Source organism: Pezoporus occidentalis, unplaced genomic scaffold (assembly GCF_034315485.1).
Source record: "Pezoporus occidentalis ecotype Australia unplaced genomic scaffold, CSIRO_AGI_Poc_V1 ctg92, whole genome shotgun sequence".
In the NCBI taxonomy this organism is placed as follows: Eukaryota; Metazoa; Chordata; class Aves; order Psittaciformes; family Psittacidae; genus Pezoporus; species Pezoporus occidentalis.
The window spans coordinates 1997123-2020641 of record NW_026916284.1 but is presented as its reverse complement, the minus strand read 5'-3'; the positions used below and the strand labels follow the sequence as shown (position 1 = coordinate 2020641).

At 45.2% G+C, this 23519-nt stretch overlaps 2 protein-coding genes across 6 annotated transcripts; one reads left to right on the top strand and one right to left on the bottom strand.

Moving 5' to 3' along the window:
• Positions 1 to 226: 226 nt before the first annotated feature.
• EIF2D (eukaryotic translation initiation factor 2D) lies at positions 227 to 9685 on the bottom strand. Of its 3 annotated transcripts, XM_062605630.1 has the most exons (15): positions 9518 to 9685; positions 8482 to 8672; positions 7828 to 7911; positions 5762 to 5852; positions 4991 to 5098; positions 4257 to 4543; positions 3927 to 4044; positions 3465 to 3510; positions 3252 to 3355; positions 2716 to 2874; positions 1923 to 2012; positions 1723 to 1818; positions 873 to 993; positions 560 to 734; positions 227 to 489 (listed from the first exon to the last, which is right to left on the bottom strand). In XM_062605630.1, the coding sequence occupies exons 1-15, from the start codon at positions 9571 to 9573 to the stop codon at positions 419 to 421; spliced, it is 1797 nt and encodes a 598-aa protein (XP_062461614.1). In that variant the 5' UTR covers positions 9574 to 9685; the 3' UTR covers positions 227 to 418. The 3 variants fall into 3 exon arrangements, with proteins under 3 accessions (XP_062461614.1, XP_062461615.1, XP_062461616.1); XM_062605631.1 differs by lacking the exons at positions 3252 to 3355; positions 3465 to 3510; XM_062605632.1 differs by lacking the exons at positions 7828 to 7911; positions 8482 to 8672; positions 9518 to 9685 and adding an exon at positions 6453 to 6611.
• Positions 9686 to 10001: 316 nt separating this feature from the next.
• Positions 10002 to 21077, top strand: DYRK3 (dual specificity tyrosine phosphorylation regulated kinase 3). Of its 3 annotated transcripts, XM_062605673.1 has the most exons (4): positions 10002 to 10110; positions 10775 to 10890; positions 14483 to 16013; positions 17648 to 21077. In XM_062605673.1, the coding sequence occupies exons 1-4, from the start codon at positions 10071 to 10073 to the stop codon at positions 17758 to 17760; spliced, it is 1800 nt and encodes a 599-aa protein (XP_062461657.1). In that variant the 5' UTR covers positions 10002 to 10070; the 3' UTR covers positions 17761 to 21077. The 3 variants fall into 3 exon arrangements, with proteins under 3 accessions (XP_062461657.1, XP_062461658.1, XP_062461659.1); XM_062605674.1 differs by having other exon boundaries at positions 14483 to 21077; XM_062605675.1 differs by lacking the exons at positions 10002 to 10110; positions 10775 to 10890 and adding an exon at positions 13223 to 13641.
• The last annotated feature ends 2442 nt before the right edge of the window (positions 21078 to 23519 follow it).

The following is a 23519-nucleotide window of genomic DNA, read 5'->3' as shown; positions in this document are numbered from 1 at the left end:
AAAATCTAAAACCAAATGGGTTTTACTTCTGACATACACCATCTATGGCAGAACACACTGGCCTGTTGCAGGACAATGTGTTGGAATGTACTTTGCTTTCGTTTCAGTGGAGGTTCTACTACCACACCTTTGTTAAAAGATGCAAACCAAAGATGTTAAATAGCCAGAAAACCAGTGCACCATTAGGAACTTCCAGAAAATAGATGGGAAAGGATAATGCCAGGGAGTTTATTCAGTCTTTTATTTTATGAAAAATGAACAGTTGGAGCAGTTATTAATATTGGGGTGAATCTCAGACCTTGTAAACCTCCAGCACTCGTTTCTGAATGATGAGGGCCCCTCCATTAGCCTGGATTTGTTGGCAGAACACTTGTATAAATAATGAGATCTGAGTAATTCTTACAGTAGATTTTCCCTCTTACTTCTTCCGGCCAAGCTTTGGAGCCTTCTCGAGGCCTCGAATGTATTTCCGAGGTAGCTGGTATTCTTCTGCAACACAACCAAGAGTTCAGGTAAATACTCAGAGCTCAGTCCCAGCCCAGTTCCTGAACCTACTTACCTAGCAGCATCTTGGCCAGATGATGGATTTGGTTGCCTTGGATCTGGACCTGAACTCTGTCTTTTGTTCCTGGTATTGGGGTGATGGTGGCACTGGCTTGTACTTTCTGCTGCAGAATGTTGGCCACACACTGTGGGTCTAGTCCATACAGCTCAAGGTTCTTGATAATTGTCACCTACAGGTTTTAATAATGATTGCAAATATCACTGTATGCAGCAAGTCATGGCTCATTCACCCCAAGATAAAGGAGCTGCCAAAGATGCTCTCACAATCTGGGCTTTGCCCTAACCCCCTCATTTTAGCTCTTTTTTACCTTCTTATTTGATGACCTCTGTGCTATGGTTACGTCAATGGGCTCAATGTTTCCTTTCCTCACAACAGGTTCTTGTCCAAAAAATGTCACCTGGTGCAAGGGCTGCAGTCGTTCAAGGCACCTGAACACAGTTTATACATCCAGTTAGTGTACACAGTACAGCAAGGCTGGTATCACCGATGCTTTTCTGCTGCAGCAGAAAATCTTCTTCATCTTTAAGCTATTGCTCAGTTGTATTTTTCACAGATGAGTGAAGCAACTTCAGTTTAAGATTCAGCATTAGCTGTGTTACTGTCCCCCGAGCAAACCTGGCTTCAGAAATCAAGAAAGGCTGGAGGTGCCTCCAAAGCACTGTGTGATGAAGAAGCTCAAGGCAAGTAAGACATTGGGGTTATTGAGGCAAAGTTTCTCAATGTGTGGGAACAATGGTCTTGTGTCAGATACTAGGGCCTCTTGGATCTAGAAGGTGGGTTTAGGTCCCAAATACAGAAGCTGTGATACATAAAGAGCAGGATGACTACCATTGCCTGCAAAGGGCATGTTCAGCCACCTCTTCCAAAGGATGGCTTTATAAATATGTATATGATCATACACAGAACCAGGCACTGTTTGATTAGTAAGTCTTCCCTGATTAGTGGTTAGCAGATAAATGGAAAACTAACAACAGTTAATGCTAGATGCTTGTTAAATGGTAAAGATTAAGAAAGCCTCCAAGCGGAGGTCTCTGAGTACTTCTTTCTTGTGTTACCAGGAGGAAGCTCCAAGTTAGGTAGCTCCAGTAACACATGGCTTTGAGGTGCATGCAATAGAGCTGCATAATACATAAACACCACATTGGGAAAACAGTCACCTGCTCAAGAGGTCATCCCATTTAAGGTGTGAGATTTCATCTTGTTCCGATTTATCTAACAGGCAGTCACACAGAATGGCATTCACCTTTACAAGGCTACAAAACAACAACAGGCATTAGAAGCAAAGTAGTTCACGTTTTAGCTCCCACTTCAGCACCTCCTGTGGAAGCAGGGCAGGACAAATGCCATGTCTACTTACTTTTTGTTTGTTTCATCCACCAACTCATTAGCCTTCACGTAGTTAATAATGATGTTTCTCACCTCACTGCTTGAGAGGCTGCTGCCTTTTCTAAAGAGAAAGAAAACTTTTTACTTTAAGTAGTTAGGTGTTGGGTTCTGTCACTAAGAAGACAGCAACTACCCTGACTACATTTGGTAGCAACAGCTCAGTACTGAAATACATCAGTTAGGGAGTGATTTCTTGTTACACCTCAGCTGCCATACACCTGATAAAAGGTTCACAGTAATTACAGAGACTCTCAGCCCCTTGCTTCTGGGAGCCTACTTTGGGAAGATGAGCCTAACAGCACCCCTAACTTGAGGGGACTGTGGGTAACTTGTACTAAAGTGCTCAAGCTGAAGAAAGGCTGCTGCTGAGTGCTATCTACACTACATCAAACAGACAAGGTTAGGAAATAAGAAGGCAAGTGAGTTCTTTAAATTATCTGGGCATCCCCTTTTAAGTAAACCATAATGTGGGAGGGTAGAATATGCCTTATCCAATGGCAAACTAATACAATCCAAGTAAAATATATCAATTTTGACACTTATCACCCCCTTAAGCTGTGGGAGAAGTAATGTGAGTGCTCACTGAAGGCAGCTGTCACAGCCTCTTGCCTGTCTTCCCTTTGTGAAACAATGAATATATTCTTGATTCCCATCACCTTTCCTGACAGCCCTCCCCCTGAGGGCTAACAACAGGGTAACAGCATGGATTTGTTAGTATCTCTCTTCATGTAACAATGGTTTTGTTGGACTTGTCCAGTGCTTACTTGTGTCCAGATTCCTGAAAGAGTGGGATCATTTTTGTTGATACCCCGTAAAGTGGAATGATTTCAGGAGCACGGTATGCTTGTTCTCTGTCTTCACTCTTGCTGTCATGAGCAGCAGAGGCAGAAGAAAATCCTTCAGGTACTGCAAATGCTTTAACACTGAAACAAGAATTATTTGGTGTAAGGGGATTGAAACTTAACGCTTCCATTTCACTGGAAAGCTAAACCTAACATTGTATTGTATAGTATGCCAGTGCCCCCAGATGCATTCCACTGCAGGGGGGGCAGTGTTTGTGGGTTAAAGGACATGATGTACAGCCTTTTGAAGCATAAGCTGCAATCACTGTATTTGTCCTTGTATATATTTCAGATGTACACACAAGTAAGTGCCTTCACTCGGGTGATATTAAACACTTTTCACTAAGAGTAAAACCCTAGATGCTGGGGGAAACGTAAATCTGTCCAGCTAGTCTAAGCATATTTGACTTTGATTCAGAGACTACCAACTCTTTAAAAAACTACGATATTCTACATACTCTGGATGTTTCCAGTCCACTTCCACGATGCTCTCGACACCTTTGTTCAGCTCCTTCACTTGTAAGATCTTCTGGTGCTGCATATATTGCAGGAATTTAGAGAACTGAAGGAAGTAACAATCAGAAATGTGGAGTCAAGCGTTTTAAATCCCTTTTCCATGTATTTCTGACTGCCTTGAAGTCACTTGCTTTAACCAGCCAGAAAAATCTCACCTTCTTATAGCTTGATTTCTTTATGTCCAATTGTTGTCCAGCAGGGCTATAAATGGATTTTTTAAAAGGTCTTTAGTTACAAGTCACCCTTCACTTCTTCTTAAATCTTGCTACTTATGCTAGAAGTTTCTTAACAGCACAAATACAAATCACACAGAGAAAGAATTACTTCAAACATGCTACTAAATAGAACATGATGAGTGAAACTAGCGCTGACATTCCTGTGGGTAGGCGAACAGCCATTTAAGTGACTAAGCAATCTAGAAACAAATGTCAGCCAACTCCAGTGAGCTACCAAGTGCATATCCTGGTCTGGACCATCTTCACATCAGAGTAAGAACTGAGATAACCTTAGAGATTGACTGAGTTTTACTTTTGAGTCAGAAACTTCATCCTAAATATTCACACTTGATCTCCACAGTTTGAAAGACAAGAACCCAGCATGCAAATCTTACCACATACCAGCATGAGAACATATGGCTGCGTAGAAATGTGCTGGTGAGCAGAGGAAGATCTGACTTCTTTACTTTGCATTTTAAGGCATGGAAAAAGCACTGATTAAATAATGCATCCATTTGCTCTGCAGGGAGGGAAAAAAAGGACAAGCAAGCTGTGAGTACTGTGTCTTTCAGAACAGCACTCGGCTATTCCAGATTGTCTTTAAGACCCACAGAATTGTCTCTACCTCATTCTCACAGTGAGCTGTCTACAACGCACAATAATCTAGACTGTGAGTATGGGCTTCAGGAAACTAAAGGGGCATAATTTGGTTTCATGTCTATGCAAAAATACCTTGTGGAGTCCTACTGTCTTCAGGTTCCTGCAGGCCCTCTGTACTGGCATCTTCAGCTGTTTCTGCAGCCCTGTTCTCCTCGAGCTCCTCCTTTCCCATCAGTATTGCACAACTGTCTCGCTCCTGCAGGCTCAAATCACCAACATTCATCTGCTGCAATGGATCAGTGGACAGGCTGATGACAGGCTCTTTCCCCTCCATCTCTTCATCTTCAGCATTCTCCTTTCCAGCAGAATCTGTTACCAAGGGAGCTAAGGTAGGAGGATTAGATTTGTCACCATATTCCCTATAAAAGGAAGAGAAAACATAACATAGCTTCCTGTGTACTGCTTTGAAGCCCGTAGGACAATGAACAAATGTCAGCCTGATAAAAAGGCACTGGCAGCTGCATGGATCTTTTTCTGCATTCTCAAAACTATATATTTTTAACTCCTCTTCCTCCATAATTTCTATGTTCTGCACATGAATGTTATTTAAAACTGAGCAGAGCAGTTGAATCCAAATGCAGAGTGAATCATTTATTTAGTTGACACTGGCAGAGATAACCATTTTTAAGCAAAAAAGATTCAAAATTCACTTTTTCTAGAACAAGATGATTTTCTAATATCAGAGTATCTAACAGAGATGTTCCAGCTTCATTTCTATAATAATTATACTCAGGTTGAAGGAACTGATATACAGTGGATAGATGTCAGGACAGACACCTGCTTCTGTCAGAAAATGATATACTCACCAGAGGTGATCCATGTAAGTGTGCAAGACAGCAAAGCCCTTCCCTTTCATTCCAGCAGCCAGCATCTCTGCAGTGGACATAGTGGCAACTCCAACTGCTACTGGAGCTCTGGGAAAAAGAAGGGAGTATTACAGCAAGGCAGTACAAATACACTGTGCAACTTGGACAGAGATAGCCTGTGCCATTGTGATATATTGAATTTCTTTTACACTGTCCTTGTTCTTTACAAGCCACTATTTTTGAAGCATCTAGGTATTTTGTGGTTATCTTTCTTGGATGTGAAGTCTTACAAAGAATCCCAAGGATACATGCAGCTGTGATACTGAACTGAAAGTTGTGCAGTGACACATTCTTTACTTTAACAAAATACAAGAAGCATACGCACTGCCAAAAGAGACTATCATGGAGGAAAATCCCAACAGCTTTAGCACTGTTCCCTCATTCTGAATTTCCTCACTTATGGAAAGACAACTGTGCAGAATACAATCTTTTCTTTAAAAAGTTACTGTTTCAAACCAAATCTACCACTTGTGCCCCCAAAGGTCCAAAAGAACCAATTTTTAAAGCTGTCTACCTGGGCTCAAACGCATCCTAACGCAGAAACTTAAGTGGATTTTATTTTCTGCTCTATTTTCCAGTGTACAGAGCACCAAGCGTATGAGAACCATTCTGCTTTGATTGCCTCAAATTCCCCCAGTCTCCCTGCAAAAGAAATAGCTTCATTTCATGTTTAGTTTCTAAGCAAAGACATGAAGAAGGAATCCTCCGTACCTGTTTCCCAAAAGAGTGACAGCACAGAGCGTGCCCCGCTCTACCTGAGGAAAGCCAGAAGGTGGCACTACCACTCCTGGCAGCATCAGATCTGAAGAATAAAGCACATCCATTTCTCAATGAAAGTCCTCCACCCCCATCCCTCCTGTTACTCAGCAAAAAATCCAAGCCTTTTAATAGCTGAGCACATGCCAGCTACAACTACTACTGTCTCCTAGTAAGGCAGCACTTCTTGCTACCACCCTGTGGAGATCCCATTCACAAGGCTGCTGGGCACATCCCAAAAATCTGCAGAACTGGGAAGTATGAGGTGTGTCTCAAACTACCCATTTATTCACCCCTGTCCCAAGGGCAGGTTATCCCAGCAGCTCTCCCCCTGAGGAGAGAATTGCCTAAAATTTGCCAGTACTGACTGAGCCCTCCTGATCTCACACAATAGCTACATTCAGCTGTGAACTCTCCTCAGCTGGAGGAAGAAGCCTTAACCATCTCCTTGCTAATCTGGACAGAAACGCTACACCTTCTACTGTGCTTCCTGCTTTCATACCTGGGATGAATAGATTGGCATGTAAGTAAACAGTTTTCCTTGTTGCACATGTGGCATCACATCATCACAGAACTATACAAAGAGCTTCTGCTCTCCCTCACAGCAGCTTCAGCTGTCTAGAGCCTGCTGTCTCAAGAGACTGACCTGTGTTCCATGGTTTGGTTTTGAAGGCATCTCACTTTTTCTCTTTCTCAGCATCATAGATTTTATGCCTATGCTGAAGAAGCCAACAGTATTTTTCCTCCCATTCACTGTCACAACTACTTTCAGCAAATCTAGAACGAATCCTGCACTTGCAAGCAAGTATCCACATCTCTGAGGGCAGAAATCACACAAAGACCTTAATGTGACAAGGTAAGTCAGATGTGTGTATTATGGAACTAACCAGGACAGACAGTAGGTATTTAAATTCACAGAACACATATCACAAATTGCACTACCTTGCTTCTCTTTGTAACTGAATGCTCCCTACATCTGCTCCCTCCCTCCATGTCTGCAGCACTGGATAGTCTTTCCTCCTCTTTTTTTTATTGAGATGTGGCTCTACCTCTCCCTTTGTTGGCCATTGTCACTGGCCAGCTTCTTATCTTTGGATCATACCCAGAGGTGGCCTGGTTGCCATGGGAGATGAATGACCTGCAGCCCTCTTTCATCAACCTCCTTCTCCCATTAGTAAGACTTCCCTCCCCTGCCCGGAAACTAGGTCACTACAAGTCAGCAGCAAGGCTTGCTGTGATGTCTAGCATAGCTACACATTCAAGCACTTTATCTCCCCAAAAGCAGAGGGACTCGAGTTCTCCTTTAGATCCTATGTAATGAGAAAAAGACATTTCTTCCCAACATACACTTCTGTTTCCAGACTAAGGCTGCAGCAGCTGCAATTTAATCTTTTTCTGGTTGAGCAGTTCAGCAATTTAAAGTTTATAAAGACCTGATTCTTCTAAGGCTGAAATGCATCCAAAGCAGGTTCCAGAAAATAAACTCCTTTCTTGTTAGCCTTGATCCATAATTAGGTGGTAGAGCCAGAAATCCAGGAATTCAAATTCAACCTCACCTGCACAAGCACAGTTTACTTGACAGTGATTACAACTTCAGGCTCCAATATAAACTTGCTTTTTATCCACAGGATAAGCTAGTTCACCTCTGAATTGACAGGAAGCAGGGTGACAGCAAAGTAACTCAGCTGCTCAAGGGAAGTAATAGAAAAGACCAATGACAAAGGCAGTTCTGTGTCCCAGCTCAGCATTGCTCATCACCCTGAGGAGGTATCTCCAGATCTGACACTCCCACATGGAACAGTGCATTTAAACAGCTTAACCTACTTTGTTTCATCCACAAGCTTTTTTACAGCTCATTTAATTTCCCTTTTTAGGTCACCACCATGAATTACTTTTGAGTGCTTATTCTTTACCCTTTTTTGTTTCAAGTTCATTTTTGCCACTGGGAAAGATAACATCAAAAAAGCCCTGAAGGCAACTCCTTTTACCCATGCACTGTGGCAAAGTTCTAGTCCTCTTACCTGCTCCTCCTGCTAGTTTCTGTAGCACAGGGGGCCATGTCCAGAAAGCAGGGAGAAGATCTGGGTAGACCCACAGGGTGTACACTGTCCCAAAACAGAACCAGATTCAAAGATACGTCACTGGAAACTTCTCTAGCTGTTGCTTCTTCCCATCTTTAAGCAGTACAATACTAACCACAACTAAACACTCCCCCTGTTACTTGGGCAATCAAGAAAACTGAAGTCAGAGCGATCCTACAATTAATAGAAGTGATGGAGAAAATTAAACTGCTTGTTCCTTCAAGCTCCTGAGAATTATTATAAAGGATACAGACACGTTTGCATCATTTTCCTTAAGTCAAGGACACTTTGAGCTAAACTGCTACTCCAGGAGGGGAGAACTGCAGCGGACAAAAGAGAGCAAAGGGGGGGTAAGAGGCTAAACTATGACTTGTGTCCTGGTTTCTAACCTCAAATCAGATCAATTTCCCTTTGCAAAAAGAACCCAGAAATGCCACTAATTTTGCAAAGGTGTTGCTTGAATAAATGCACTGAAGATTATGAAGTATACTGATATTACAGGGTAACTACTTAAGGCAGATGCAAGGAAATCTTCTGGGGAAAGGCTCGTGCCCAGTAAGTAAAGAGAGGATTTTTCTAGTCCACTCCCCATACCTGTTGGATACAGAGCTTTCTCGATTTCAAACAGTACTGGGTTCTTGTTATTCATGTAAACAGTGACGGCCTCCCCTTTGTGACAGTATATTTTGATGACATTAAGCTCTTCCTTGTTTGAAATAAACTCAGCCAATTGTTCAGCACTAAGGTTAGGAAAAGCTGCTGCAACATCAGCTCGTAGTTTTCTCCTGTAATGATAAAATCACAAATGTGTTACAAAGCAGTCTGGACTCAAACTAACTCGTGGAACAGTCATTACTGTTTTGTTGGTTGTTCATGAGATTCCCACCTTTTCACACAGGATAGCTTGAAGCATTTGTGTTTGGGTTTACAAATGAGATAGCTGGAATAATACTGGGGAAAGGCCAAATATGTTCTCCCTGTTCATATTCTACTTTAAAACAGTGAGAAACTGCTCCAGTAGAAGGTGTCCATGCCTGTGGCAGGGGGCTGGAACTGGATGAGCTTTCACGTCCCTTCCAACCCAATTCCAGTCTATGATTCTGTGACCTGCCAACATCTCCTGCTGCTGTCTTTGCCCCTGTTTCCTGCTGTGATTCCATTACTGCTCTGAGCAGAGATTTGGGAGTGCTGGACTTGCTCAGCCTGGCTCTGTTACCTACAGCACGGAGAAACAGCTGGAACTCTCCCTCCGCCCCCACTTTAACTGATGGTTAAGACGTGGTGAGCAGCACAAGGCGGGTTTGTGTGGCCGTTCACAGATACAGCAAGTGAATTTAAGAGGCCGGCAAGTCAGACACCATCACTACACGGAATGCAGAGGGGAAGGACCAGTTAGGCCTCGACATAATTAACCTGAATCTCATTTAATTACATTAGCACCTTCTCTCGAGGGTACCTTTCGGATTCAGAGCGCCGGTCCGTGTTTGCCACAAGCGCAAGCCGATGGGCGCTGTGCCGGCCACGGCAGGCCGGGCCCACCGAGCACCGGGACGGGCCTAGCGCAGGAGGCGGGCCTGAGCCGCTCCCCGCAGCGGAGCGCGGCTCCGGGGGCCCCCCCCTCGGCACTCACCGATCGGACCCCTTGATGGCGGTGTTGGATCTCACCCGGAACGCCCTGGAGAACATGGCGGGCCCGCGCCCCGCCGGCACCGCGCTCCGCTCAGGCCGCGGCAGCCGCCATGGTCCCGCCGCACTAAAGCGTCCGGGTGGAAACCGCTTCCCCCCGCGGGCCCCGCCGAGACCGGACACACCGGGGCCGCAGCGGGCTCAGCCCTAACGGGGCCTCTTCCCCCGCGCTTGGGCTTTGCTGTGGGGCGCCTCCCGGGGCGGGGGAGCAGCGGGAGCGGCGGGGAGCGGGCGGTGCAGGGCGGAGGGGCTGAGCAGGGGCTCACAACGTAACGCGCCCATCCGGGGAGCGCAGCGCGGCCCCGGGCGGCCAGGCCCCGCTCCTCCCGCCTCCCCCGCGCCGCCATTGCGCAGGCGCCGCCCGGCGGCGGGTGACGGGGGGGGGGCGGTTTCCTTGGCAACGGCCGGGCCGGTGGCGGGCGGGCGGGCGCCGGGACAGCGCCGGTCGGCGGAGCGCGGGCCCGGCGGGGGATGGGGGCCGCTCCCCTCCCGCCACCATGCTGCTGGGCAGGAAGCCGGAGGCGCCCCTCGGTGCAGGTGAGGCGGCCGCGGGGCCGGGCGGGCTGCGAGAGGGCTGAGGCGGCCGCCGGGCCCTCCCCGGTGCGGGGGTCCGGCGGGGAGTGAGGCCTCGGGAAGGCCGGGTCAGGCCGCTGCCGCCGGGGCTTCTCCCGTTGGCAAAGCGCGATGCGGAGCCGGCAGCGTTAGGAGCTGCATTTCTCGGTTCTTGAGCGGTGTTTGTCCGCAGTCACGGTGCAGACGGGCACGTGAACGTTTTGTTTCACGCACGCAAGCCCCGGCAGCAAATCTAACTGTAATTCCCACGTATCGCTTTCAACTGGTAACCTACTTTAGAGGATAGTCCGATCAAGTATTCCAGTTAGGCTCGTTTTCGGTTGTCCCTCTCCGTGAGGCCAGTTCGGGATTATCCTACTTAAGGGAAAATGGGGAGTGCATCTGTTGGTGTTTATTAAAGATGTATTTGCAGTGCAAAAGCTGATTTTTAAAGAGTCGCAAATTAAGGTTTTCCAGGAGCTTTGCATTCTGTTGTGGTATTAAAACACAGTTAAATCCTAAATGTCGGTTATTAAATGAACAAGAACTGATGATTTTACAGCCTGAAATGTGCTGAGACACATTTCAGCTTTGTCTGTATAGCTGTGAATTGTTGTGACTAACTGGCTCGTGTGTGGGACGTTTGCAGCCAGGTTTGGAGATGGATTGTATGACTCCTACATGAGGATAGATCAAATTAGGTACCAAGAGGCTACAAATGAAGAACACAGCCCCTCAGGACTTCCTTCCCTGGCGAGAGCTAATGTGAGTATTTTAAAGCCGTCTGGGTCTTCACGTTGTGTTGTGTGGAAGTGAGAACTGTCAAGGAGTTAGATGTCTCCTTACAAAGAATAAATCTAAGTGGGATGTGCAGCTTTGTAGTAGCTTATTAACATGATTGCTTATTGCTTTTACTAAGCATAGAAATGATACTGTGTTCAACACAGAGCTTGTTAGGCAGCCTTTCTTACTATGCTCAGCCTGTTGTAATCAAGAAAGTTGCTTTCCAGAAGGTTGGAGCATTGTGCCATGTCACCTTGTATGTTGGTAAGTATGTAAATCCACAGATGCTTTGTTTTACCTCTTAACACGGTTCCATTTTAGCTTCCCTCATGAAAATGCAGGGAGGTAAGTACTTGGGAACAGCAGGAGGAGCAGCGTGGGTTTGCATGGCTGCCAAAACGTCTTACAAAAGTATCTTTCCTCTCTGAAAACTTTTCCCTTATCTGCTGCTTTGCTTGCTAGCAAAATAGCTCTTTATGGAGTGAAGGTGTTAACATGCTACTTCATGAGCATACTGTTTCCTCAGCAGATGTGGAGTTACGAGATCTTCCCTTTCAGCTGAGCAGTCATGCTCGTGTTTAGCTGTACAGTGATCTGACCTTTGTATGCTTTCTAAACGTGATCTGGCTCTTGTTGAATTCTGGAAGAAGTGAAGGAGCTTGAGCTTAAAAAAACCCCACTTTCTAAGAAGTGAAAATAGGCACTTCACGGAGTAAGATGCATTTGAAGATCATCACCTTGTGGGAATTTACTGTAGCAGATATTAATTAGCTTGGTCCATGCCATTCACTGGGCAAGCTCAGTAGCGTGGGTTTGTGTTTTCCCTTTTTGGCAATATTGAGAGAGAGTAGAGGAAACAGAGGTTTGTTGAGTAGTGGAGTTTGAAGAGCAGTGGGTGGTTTGGGGGTTTTTTGCGGGGACATGGAAGCTTTTAAACTGCAGGCTTTAAGTCATAGTGTAACTTGAGTTGTTCATAACCAAAGAGAAAATGGAATGGAACTACCCAGTTAAATACAAATATAGCTATAACTCTATGAACATTGTGTTTCCCACTCTTCATCTGTATTTTGTCCATCAAGCCTGTTTACTTCTTAAGGCAAGATTAAGGATTATACAGTGCTTAGTTTGGCCATGATGACACATCAAAAAACCACAACCGCAGTGGTATCTTGTGAGCAAGAACTGAGATGAAGTGTGCAGGAATTAACATCGTGATGCTCAGTTTTAATGGGAAAATATCTGGAAAGAAGTGATATTTGTTTTCCTTCATGCAAGACTTTGTTATTACAATGTAATGTTCCATGACAATTCAAGGGTTCTGATGTCTGCAGCTGTACATTCTTTTCATCTTAGCTATAAGAGAACACAAATATCTCTGCTTTGAGAGTACACGGCTTTAATTCAGTTTAATTCAGATGCACTTGTGCAAAACCAGTTGTGTGGGAACTGGGTTGAATGTTTCTTTCTCAGTTAAAATGCTGCTATAAGTATGTGAAAATCTTCTTTGTCAGTTGAATTTCTTGGCTGCAAATAGCGGTTTATCAATAAAGCAAAACCTGTGCAGCCTGTGATTTGTAAAAAGAAGCTGTTGAAAGAAAGCTCGTGTTCCCCAGAAGTCATCTGACTTTGAGTGTAGCTCTTCTGAGTTCAAGTTAAGACTGATCTATATTTGTGTCTCATTGTCACATGGCAAAAGGTTTTGGTCCTCTGAGGATGAAATTGGAGTTTTCGCTGCTTGAATGGCTGTTGAGTTGGGTTTGAGATCCAAAGGTGCAGTTTCTTCATTAAGAAATAGTTGCAGGATAAGTGGAATTATGAATCCCTTCCTTATTTAGGGATTCAAAGGTACCAAATGTTTGCTACAAACAGCAGCATTAGCAACAGCTAATGTAGTGCTGATTGCAAGGTCACTTCCATGTTGCTACAACCAGTGACATTCAGACAGTTAACACCGTGTTTTGGACTTCTGCTATGGGACAGGCTTGGTTTGGTTTGGTTTTCCCCTTCTCTCCTGTCCCCTCCATGAAAACAAACAAGTGTGAACCTTATTCTGTGCTTATGTTTATCTCTGAAGTCCCTGTTGGAGTCTGCTGCACTAAGTAGTCTTTTAGGCAGTTCTACACGTGTCATTCTTATCTCACAAGTTCAGCCAGGCTCCAAGAAAAAGGCATTTATTCGGAGCTACCAGGGTTGGGCTTTGTTTTTGTGTTTCAGGCTTTGTGGAAAGGTGTGTCCGTCCCTCCCAGTGCACTGTATTTTGGAGGTTGATAGGACCCAGAGCAGTGCAATTGGTAGGATATATCCGACAGCCCCTACTTGCCATTGATAAGGAGTGACTTCTGCAGGAAATGCCTTTTTTTGAAGGCTTGCGAGCAAGAGTTAACATTTCAAGGCAGCACCAACAAACAGACTCTTTAAGAGACGTGTGTAGTTGTTTTTGGCAAGAACATTCACTTCCCTGATTTACTGACTGTGCCGAGATGTTGGATTGTATGTAACTAAAAAGGAATTTGGTTTTATTGCTGTGGATCTGCAGGTTTATTTATATTTTTTGCTCGATTCCTCTGTAGTTATTTTGGTTTTCAGGGCTTCGCTTTGGCATGTGCCTCAAGTCTTTATTTTTAGATTAAAGGCCAAAATGGAAAACAGATGTTGCTACTCTAAGTCATGGCTTCTTCAGGGTTGCATGGGCTAAGACAACACCTCACTGCTGCTGATCAGCATGGAGCATCAGTGAGTAGAAAAGGGGGATAGCTGCTCTTCTAGTAAGGAGCTGAACCAGGGAGTTCAGCATTTACTAGATTGTAAAAATAACACTTTTGAATCATTTCACAGTGCTTTTCTTGCCTTTTATATGTCCATTTCAGATGTAAATAGCTTAATATATGGTGGTAAGAGGCAGTGGTTACAGACTACTGTCAACCAAGTTGGAGTGAGAGTTCTCAGTTGTTCAAAGTCTGTCTTAAGATACTTGTGTAGTTCTCATGATTTTGAAGGGAGTTGTGGATATGATGGTATTTCCCCTTCACAGAAAACCCACTCATTCACTTTTAAATATGGTTCATCTCGCTCTTGTCACCCTTTTGCTCCTCACTCAGCCCATTCTACCAGCCTCATGTCACCTGCTCTCTCATTTCTTTGTCTCCTCTGGCACACTTGTCTCTGCAATATTCCTGTGCATTGATGTTACGTTGCATGTTTCAGACAGGTGCAGCTTGCATCTGTCCTTGGTTGTGTTTGCTGCACCCACGGTTAGAGCTAAACATAGCTGCTCCCCGGCTGTTTGCCGACTGCGAGCATGCTAGGAGAGATAGGTACTGTGTCCTTGTGGAGTGTCTGACTGTCCAGGGTTTACCCTTTATGGACTTAAAAGTATGTTGGTGCTTGTTTTAGTAAGCTGCTTGTGTACCCTTCTATAACTATGCTTGTAACTCAAGTGAGTTTAGGTCAGGCGTTTTACATTTGTTCCTAATGGAAATGCAAAATCTGTTGATGTTTTACATGGTGTTGATTTTATTCTCAGTCTGTGCTTTAAATGGTAAAATAAAGCTTTTATTTTTTCTCTCATCTGTAGGTTTCTAGCAACAAACTTGGGATGAAGGATCACTCTCTGACTGGAAGTCAGGTCAAAGTGGAGCAATTATTTGAGGACTCTGGGAACAGAAGGAGTAGCACTCTTCAGACTACGGGAATTACTAGTTCAGAAAGATCTCTTCCTTCCCTGACGAAAGATAAAAGTATAGAGAGCATAAGCACTTCTAAAGGTGGTGGTAGTTCCTCAAAAGCACATAAAGCCATTTCCCAAGCTCCAGAGCAAGCTGTCAAACAGTACAAACATCAGTTATCTGCTTATGAACAGCAGGAGATATTTAATTTTTCTGAGATCTACTTTGTGGGTCCAGCTGCAAAAAAGAGGCAAGGGGTAATCGGTGGTCCCAACAACGGAGGCTACGATGATGAACAAGGCAGCTACATTCATGTGCCCCACGACCATCTTGCTTACAGGTATGAAGTCCTCAAAATCATTGGCAAGGGCAGTTTTGGACAAGTTGCTAAAGTCTACGACCACAAACTCCACCAACACTTAGCCTTAAAGATGGTGCGCAATGAAAAGAGATTCCATCGCCAAGCGGCAGAAGAAATCCGGATTCTGGAGCATCTGAAGAAGCAGGATAAAACGGGCAGTATGAATGTTATCCACATGCTGGAAAGCTTCACCTTTCGGAACCACATCTGTATGACATTTGAACTCTTGAGTATGAACCTGTATGAGCTGATTAAAAGAAATAAGTTTCAGGGCTTCAGTATTCAACTGGTACGCAAGTTTGCTCACTCTATCCTGCAGTGTTTGGATGCCCTTTATAGAAACAAAATCATACACTGTGACTTGAAGCCAGAAAACATCCTCCTAAAACAGCAAGGGAGGAGTGGAATCAAGGTTATAGATTTTGGGTCCAGCTGTTTCGAGCACCAAAGAGTCTACACATACATTCAGTCTCGGTTTTATCGGGCACCAGAGGTAATTTTGGGAAGTCGCTATGGGATGCCCATAGATATGTGGAGTTTTGGCTGTATTCTGGTGGAGCTACTGACTGGATACCCTCTCTTTCCTGGAGAGGATGAGGGAGACCAACTGGCTTGTATGATGGAACTTCTTGGAATGCCACCTCAGAAGCTTTTGGATCAATCCAAGCGAGCCAAGAACTTCATCAACTCTAAGGGTCATCCTCGCTACTGCACTGTGACTACACATGCAGACGGAAGAGTGACCCTTAATGGGAGTCGATCACGCCGGGGTAAAGTCCGAGGTGCTCCAGGGAACAAAGACTGGGTGACAGCACTGAAAGGTTGTGATGATCCCTTGTTTATAGAGTTCTTGAAGGAATGTCTCAGCTGGGATCCTTCCACACGCATGACACCGGGTCAAGCTTTAAGGCACCCTTGGATTTGTAAACGAACGCCCAAACCACCCAGCACTGACAAACCCTCCACTAAGAGGATTTCCAGCTACACAAGTTCTTTCACAGGAATAGGTTCCAAGTTGCCTCCTGTAGTTGGAGTAGCCAACAAGCTGAGGGCTAACTTAACCACTGACTCCAGTGGAGGTATACCTCTATGTACTGTGCTACCCAAACTGGTCAGCTAATGGAGAATGATGCATTTCCAGAATACATCCCTTGTATTTTAATTGTTAATAATGTGTAAGGAAGTCAAATGCAGAGGTTTTTAATGGGTTTACTTTTTATTAGAGGCTAAATCTCAACTACAAAAAGCTCCATCAAAATGTACACATTTCAAGGGCTAACTTTTATCCAACTGTTTCATTCACAATGTGGTGCATATATTACCTGACTGGGTAGGTCAGCTCAGCTATTGAGGAAAACGACAGTTTGGCAGACATGCCAGTAATGCTGGGTTAGAAATCAAACTGATTCTTATCAGGACGGTTTAACAGATTCCTTTGCTTATGACAGCAAGGAAAATGGATTTAAAATACATCTTTCAGTTCATCTCCAACTGAACTCTTTTTATTCTGGGGAGAGTTTTTACATCAGTTGTCGAAAGCACAAATGTGTTAATGTAATGCATTAGGAACTTGCAGATTGCTAACTTATGTTTAAAGAATTTAATTTCTCTGCATTGCTTTCCCCTTATCTACCCTGACTGAGATTTTTAGAAGTACCATGGGATGTAGACACCAAAGGAATTTGGTGTTGAAAGTTTATCATCTGAACGTTACTTTTCTTTCTCCAAAGGAGCATAGAAATGCCCTGAAACAGAGGATATATCTCAATCAAACTAACAGCTTCTCTGCAGTTGTTATTTCCTTTAGAAGTCCATGGAAAGCTGGGAGGGGAATTCAAGATCAGGACTGATCCATTCCAAGTGTGTGCTGGTTTGTTCAGGGCGAATGAATCGATTCCATGTTGCTTGGGAGCTCAGATTTACTCATTTTCAGCATCAGTTCTGCCAGGTGTGTGTGTTTGTTTGCCTGTGTTGTTCACAAACCAAAACTGATGAACTTAAAGAGCTGGTTTATTCACACCTTTGAGATTCTGGTCAGCTTAATGTCTAGTTTTTCCCCTGTAGAGTGAATTTCTTTGCAGTACATGGAGCTCTTTTAATAAAAAGCAAACATGCCACCCCTATCAGACAGTACAAGTTCGTAAGGCCCAGGACTGTAAATAGAAACTGGGAGTGGAGGGGCACACCTAATAACTGGAAGCATGCTCTGAAATCTAAGCATAATCTGTGGAATACCAGGAAAAGATTGAGGAGGTGCGAGAACTGGTGAATCCAAATCAAAACGCCCTATGGGAGGAGTTGCTTTACTTCTAATCTTACTCCTTCAGGTCCTTGAGAGAGAGATGTCTGTGTTTTCTCATTCTTGAAATCCGTGAGCTTGTATTTCCTCTTCCTTTATCTTCCCAGAACATGAAAAGGTGGCGTGAGCTGTAATCACAACAGCACAACTTGTTCGGGTTGTTACTTCTTGCAGCCACATGGCCCGAGTCCATTTGCAAAACCATCTGATCTCTTGCCAGGTGCCTGCACAGAATTTTAAACACAATTTCAAGCTTTTTCTGAAGGTTTTAGATCGAATGAGTTTCTGTGTAGCAGGTTTTTAATGTTAAAGGGAGTATCAGGGGGAATTTTAAGATAAGGTGAACGCGTGTTCCATGCAAGACCCTTCCTCTGAGAAGATGGGGCTGCATTTTCTCATCTGCTCTAATTACAGCACTGGTGAAATGCTGGGTGGAGACCTGTATAAAACATCAGAAAGAGAGCCAAAGCTCCAGACTTTCCAAGGCTGTTGTTTCATGGAGATTCTCGTGTACATGGCTTTTCTGAGTTCTTTTGTTTTACAAGTGTGAGGTCAATAAGCTTACTAAGAATAGTAAAATAACAGTCTAACCTTTATCTGTGCAGCTACAAGTAGTACTAGGGTTTATGGTATGTTCATGGCTTACTTCACAATAATACATGACTGGTATATTTTTATTTTGATGGGTTTAGTGAAGTTTTATTTGAATGGCGAATTGGGGAAGTGATTTGGGGGGAAGTGACAGCAGATACCATTGATTTTAGCAGAATTGCTAATAGATGTGGCATGTTTTCAGAAGCCAGGACCATTCTTCTTCCTCCTCTGCCCTTTATCTATGCATTTTTTAACAGAGTATACCTGGTGAGTGAGGAGAAAGAAACCTTTCAGGAGCAATAGCTTGTTAGGAAAGATGCATAGGAAAGCACTTTGTATAGAGAGCATAAAGTGATGGTGGTGTCTGAGCCTGGCAGGAGGCAGTGGAGTGTTGGTGCGCTAGGAGCTGTACAAACAGGTCTTCTCTTAGGAACACAGAGCAGTATCTTGGTTCTAAACTGTTTTCCTCTCTAAAATGCCAAATGGAGAACTAATCATTCTCTTGTGACTTCTGGGAAGTAGTTGCTAGAGGGTAACTTCTAATGTGGGAGCCTCTGGTGTACACACAGCAATCTCAAGGTTGGTGCTGTAAAGCTGCAGCTGAAGTAATTAGCTGGCAAGAACTAATTCCTTTTTATCTAGAAAATGTGTTGAGCATGACCTGACTGCACAGGGTGCCTGCTATGAGTTGTGTCTCTGTAAGACTAGATCTTTCTTCCTGGGAACGACTGCATTTTAAAATGAAGAGCATAGTTAACTGTTTTACTGATTTGGGGCTCTTGTCTACATAGCCATAGTAGGTGAGGAGGAAAAGGAAGCAGCCTCAGCAGTGTGTTACTGTGTTGAAAAGGATTTCTTCATCCTTTATATAAATATTCCAGGGAATATTTTGGTCTTGTTTCCAGTAACTAAGTCATTTCTTTATGAAATGGTTGCTTTCAGTGAGTAGACACAGTATCCCAGCGCTGGGAGAGCCCTCCACGTGAGCTGATACATCTCCTAGCTGGGACAGAGCTGAGGAATCATCCCTGCAAGCACCTAACTTGTGTTCCCTGTGAATTAGCACAGTTGCCCACATCCGTGTGTGGAGGGTTGGACCATGGCCTGCGTGGTTGGATGGTGTGGTTTCAAAAGTGATCTAAAACTAAATCGGTCTCAATAGATTACCAGAGCAGCTTTTGGGTTTGGGGTCACTCTCTGCTTTGTGGGTTTGTTAACCTGCCAGCCATGGTGAGGTTCCACTGGAACTTCAGCTGTATTCTAGGAAGTCAGCACAAAACAAATGCACATTTACTTGGGTTTACAGCAGAACAGCCATCACGTTTCTGTTTTAAACCTTCTTTACAACGTTTCCAATGTTTACCATGCTGCTGCTGTCTTTGTGTTGTAAATGATATGCTCTGTTTATTGTCTGCATTTCCAGCTGTTGGGTTTAGCAGTATTTTCATCTAAACAAATGCCACCTTGAACATCCCATCTGACAGATACACTTTGCTTTTACACTGGGCTCCAAGTAGTTAATGCCTGTCCATGCAGGGAGCCACTTGGGTTTCGCTGAGCTCGGTGGGACAGGGAAGCCATTGTCTTCCCTGCAGAACATGGTGCTACAGGCACACCCCCCCCAGGCTGCCTTTAGTTCTTTGCAGGTTTGATCTTACCAACACCAGCTGCTGAACATGAAGCTTGTTTTCCAACTGTGACCTGATCCCAGCGATCTGTGTACAACAGATGCTCTTTGCTAGAGTTTTTTATCCCATTGTGCAGTGACCTGAGAATTCACAACAGACTTACTGGAAAGCTTTACAGAAGCTCTTCCCTGTGAGGGTGCTGAGGCGCTGGCACAGGGTGCCCAGAGAAGCTGTGGCTGCCCCATCCCTGGCAGTGCTCAAGGCCAGGTTGGACACAGGGGCTTGGAGCAAGCTGCTCCAGTGGAAGGGGTCCCTGCCCGTGGCAGGGGTTGGGGCTGGGTGAGCTTTAAGGTCCTTTCCAACCCAGATCGGTCTGGGATTCTGTGACTTTCATGGAACAGTGTGTTGCTCAGTGTGAAATTCCTTCCAATCTTTGTGCCCTGTTGGGACTTTGATGCAGTTGAAAACTTTTTAAGCAGCGTTTTCTCAGCAGAGGTTCTTTGCAACACCCATCTGCTTTAAAACTACCTCCAGACTAAACGTGGGGTCCTTTTTAAAGGGATATTCACTGCAGATTACAGCTCTTTCTATTTTTCCTTGTCTAATACTAATAGCTGTTTTGGCTGTGGAACATACACATGATGATCTCAGCAATGTCTTACTAATCCTAGCCCGACAAGCAAACGGCTGATTCTGCACCCGGCCATCCCTGCTGCAATGTTGGCTCCAAATCCCACAGGCTGCTGTGGAAGTGGAAGCCAAAGTCCTGTGGATCCCTCTGCAGCCCTTCCCTGCAGCACCCAGCTGAGATCCAAGCCACACTGTGCAGAAAGCCTTTGCTTCAGTGAGAAAGCCAGGAGCTTTGGCAGTCCTGGGGTAACAGTTGGACTTGATGGCCTTAAAGGGCTTTTCTAACTTGGTTCTATGTTGAGCGCCCGGAGCTGTGGGTTCCTGGCAGTTCCGTAAACTGGACATCATGGGTTTATACTTGGAGCTTCTCACAGATACCACTTGATATTTCTTATGTTTTATTTTTATTGTTAACTTGATAAGGGTTTGGGGAGGTGCATACACTTTGTTCCTCCCATACAAGAGCCCTTCTGCATTCTCCACTGATAGAGCTTTTTAACCCCCCTGGAACAGGTAAAACCCTGGGGCCATCAGAGCAGGCTTGGGTAGGTGAACGCTGTCCCTGCACTGAGGGACTCCACATGCAGTTCTTGCAGACGGGCTGACTGGCTCAGGAAGTCAGTGTTGCTAAAGACTAACCCGTGCTCCCCATCCAGAGAACTGTGCCTTATTATTTTACCAGCCTACATCTGTCTCGGTGCAATCAAATGACTATTCAGGGGTTCTTACACATTGCAGATGTTCATACCCAATGTCGATGTCTGAAGACTTTACAGGTTAGCCTGTTTATTATAAGTATTGTGATGAGGTGTAATATGGTGGGGACTGTAGGGAACATTTAAGGTGCATGTGACTATAACTCTGTGAAGGAACACTTTGGGAATAAGTCGGTCTCAAGCTATCGTATCTCAATGTAATGAACAGATATTTCCTCAAGTTGTATTCCGGTTCATTTTTAAAAGGAAAATAAAGACAGAATTTTCTTTAGCAAAGTCCTGATTATGGTTTATTTAAGTATTCGTTTCTCCCAATGATGTAATTTGCCTTGGATTGGGCATCTCCAGCCAGGCTTGTGTGGCACCTGGCTGGAGATGCCTGGAACGTTCTCAGGCTCTGTGTGAGGAGATGGTTTCAGTGTGTCTGTGCCACACGTGAGGAATGCTCTGATCTCCTCAGTGGGGCTGGAATTAGAACGCGGCGCAGCTCGGCCATGACATTCTTCAGTTGTCACTTTCTCATTGAGCCCACTGGAGAGCTTTTTAAAGCCCAGAATCCTGCTTATCCCTGGGCCGAAAGGAGAAACCCAGTAATAGCCACTTAAGGACGTTTGCTTTTATTAGAAACCTATAAATGGGTAGCCTACAGTACATGAGTGGATATTGGAATAGTTTGAAGATGAAATCATGCTGGAATAACCATGCCTTTAGCTAGGACCTATGTGATCAAACAATGCATACATGAACTGAGGTTTGAGCGGTGGGCAGCCAGCTGCAAAGTCATCACACAGGAGGGGTCATGCAAGTCATTCACACCAGAACTCTGCTTTCAAAGCCATAAGCACAGAGTAAGTATGCCAGGCAAGCAGAGAGGGGTATTCCTTGGCCTGAGGCTGAATCTCTGAGACATGAGCTGTATATCCCTTGTATATCCCCTTCACCATTCCCCTCATTGCTGGTGCCCTGTGTGGAGCTCAGCGAGTAATGAGCCTTTGGCATGGTTTGGGCTTGATGCTGCCAGCTCCTCTGCCATGGGATGGAAAGGGAGATGGGCAGACCCTCCAGGCTTGGGCTAATGAATACGCCCACAGAAATGTGCTGCCCACCTTTTCCTCCATGTGGAGAGGATTTAGATCCTGATTTCTTTAGATAGAGAGAAACGTGGAAAAAGCAGGGGTGGCTACAGGCAATTTTGCCTTTTACAGCCTCCGTGCAGGACCCTGGGCACTGGGAGGGGGTACCTGTGTTTTCCAACACCTTCCAGATACCAACACCCCAGTGATCTTCAAAAATGCACCTTAAGAATCATAGAATAGAACCATAGACGGGTTTGGGTTGGAAAGGACCTTAAAGCACATCCAGTTCCAACCCCTGCCATGGGCAGGTTATAACGCTGCTTGTTTTGGGGGCCAGCAAACAGCTCAGCTTCCATTTCCCAGCCATTCCGGGTGGTTTTGCAGTGACAATCGTGTGGAGCTGAGCTCCTGAGGGTTTGGTTCCATGCTCTGCCTGCAGTTCCTTGCGCAGCAGCATTTTACCTCCCTCATCGTTGTCTTTCTCGCCCTGTGGGACACTGGTGGGGCTGTCAGAAGCAGCAATAAGATGGCAGGAGAATAAAAGAGAGGCAAGACCTCCGAGCTGGAGTTCCTTCTTCTTTTCCCTGGCTGAGTGGAATCACATGCTTTGCTATAACTGTTTCCAGACCCCTCTTACGCACTTGCACGGTTAAGAATGATCCTTTGACACATCCCCGTGTGATGGGAAAGGAGCAAGAATGACACAAACCTTGATAAATATTCCTTGATGATGTTTGTTTTCTATTAAACTAAACCCAGAGCTTCTCTCCTCATCACAGTGCTGGGTCTAATGCACACACGGCCCTTCCTATGAACTGGCAACAGAAAGATGCTTTAGTTCCCCATAGGGCCACAAGAGATGCAGCTTTTGGTGGACCCCGTTTCAGGTGGCTCTCCCCTTCCTTTCTTACATTACATATAAGCAGTTGGACTCAGTTATCAAACCATCTGCTGGCCATGGAGCTTCCTCCTTCCACTGGATCCTGCCACTGGGGGAAGGGGATAGCACACAGCAATGTGGGTGATGTCTTCTGAACATCGGGGCGCAGCCTGGTTCATAGAATCCCAGCCTGGTTTGTGTTGGGAGGGACCTTAAAGCTCCTCCAGCTCCAACCCCTGCCACGGGCAGGGACCCCTTCCACTGGAGCAGCTTGCTCCAAGCCCTGTGTCCAACCTGGCCTTGAGCACTGCCAGGGATGGGGCAGCCACAGCTTCTTGGTGTGATGGGACGCTGGAACAAGGCTTTTCAAGGCTGCCTTTGCACCCTGCTGGCTCCGTAGCCAGCGTGTCCCAGTGTACACAGCATCCAGAACTGGGTGGTGCATGGAAAGGCAGCGCTGGTGTTGCTGGAGCCAGGGGAGACGCAGACCTGCATGGAAACAGCACAGGCAGGCGCAGCTCCTGATGGGGCTCCCATCCCAAGCAAATCCCCTTTCAAATAGAAACACATCCCTTCCACCCAAATACCTATTTCTGGCCTCAAACCAAACCATTGACCCCCCCCACCCCACCTGCCTGCTCCCGTTGCTGTTTTCTCAGTTGCCACACAAACAGGTCTATTTCTGGCTCCTGCCACATGCCAGGTCCCAGCACTGCTGCAGTGGCATCTCCTGTTACTGGGGTGAGCACGCCGGGGCGGATG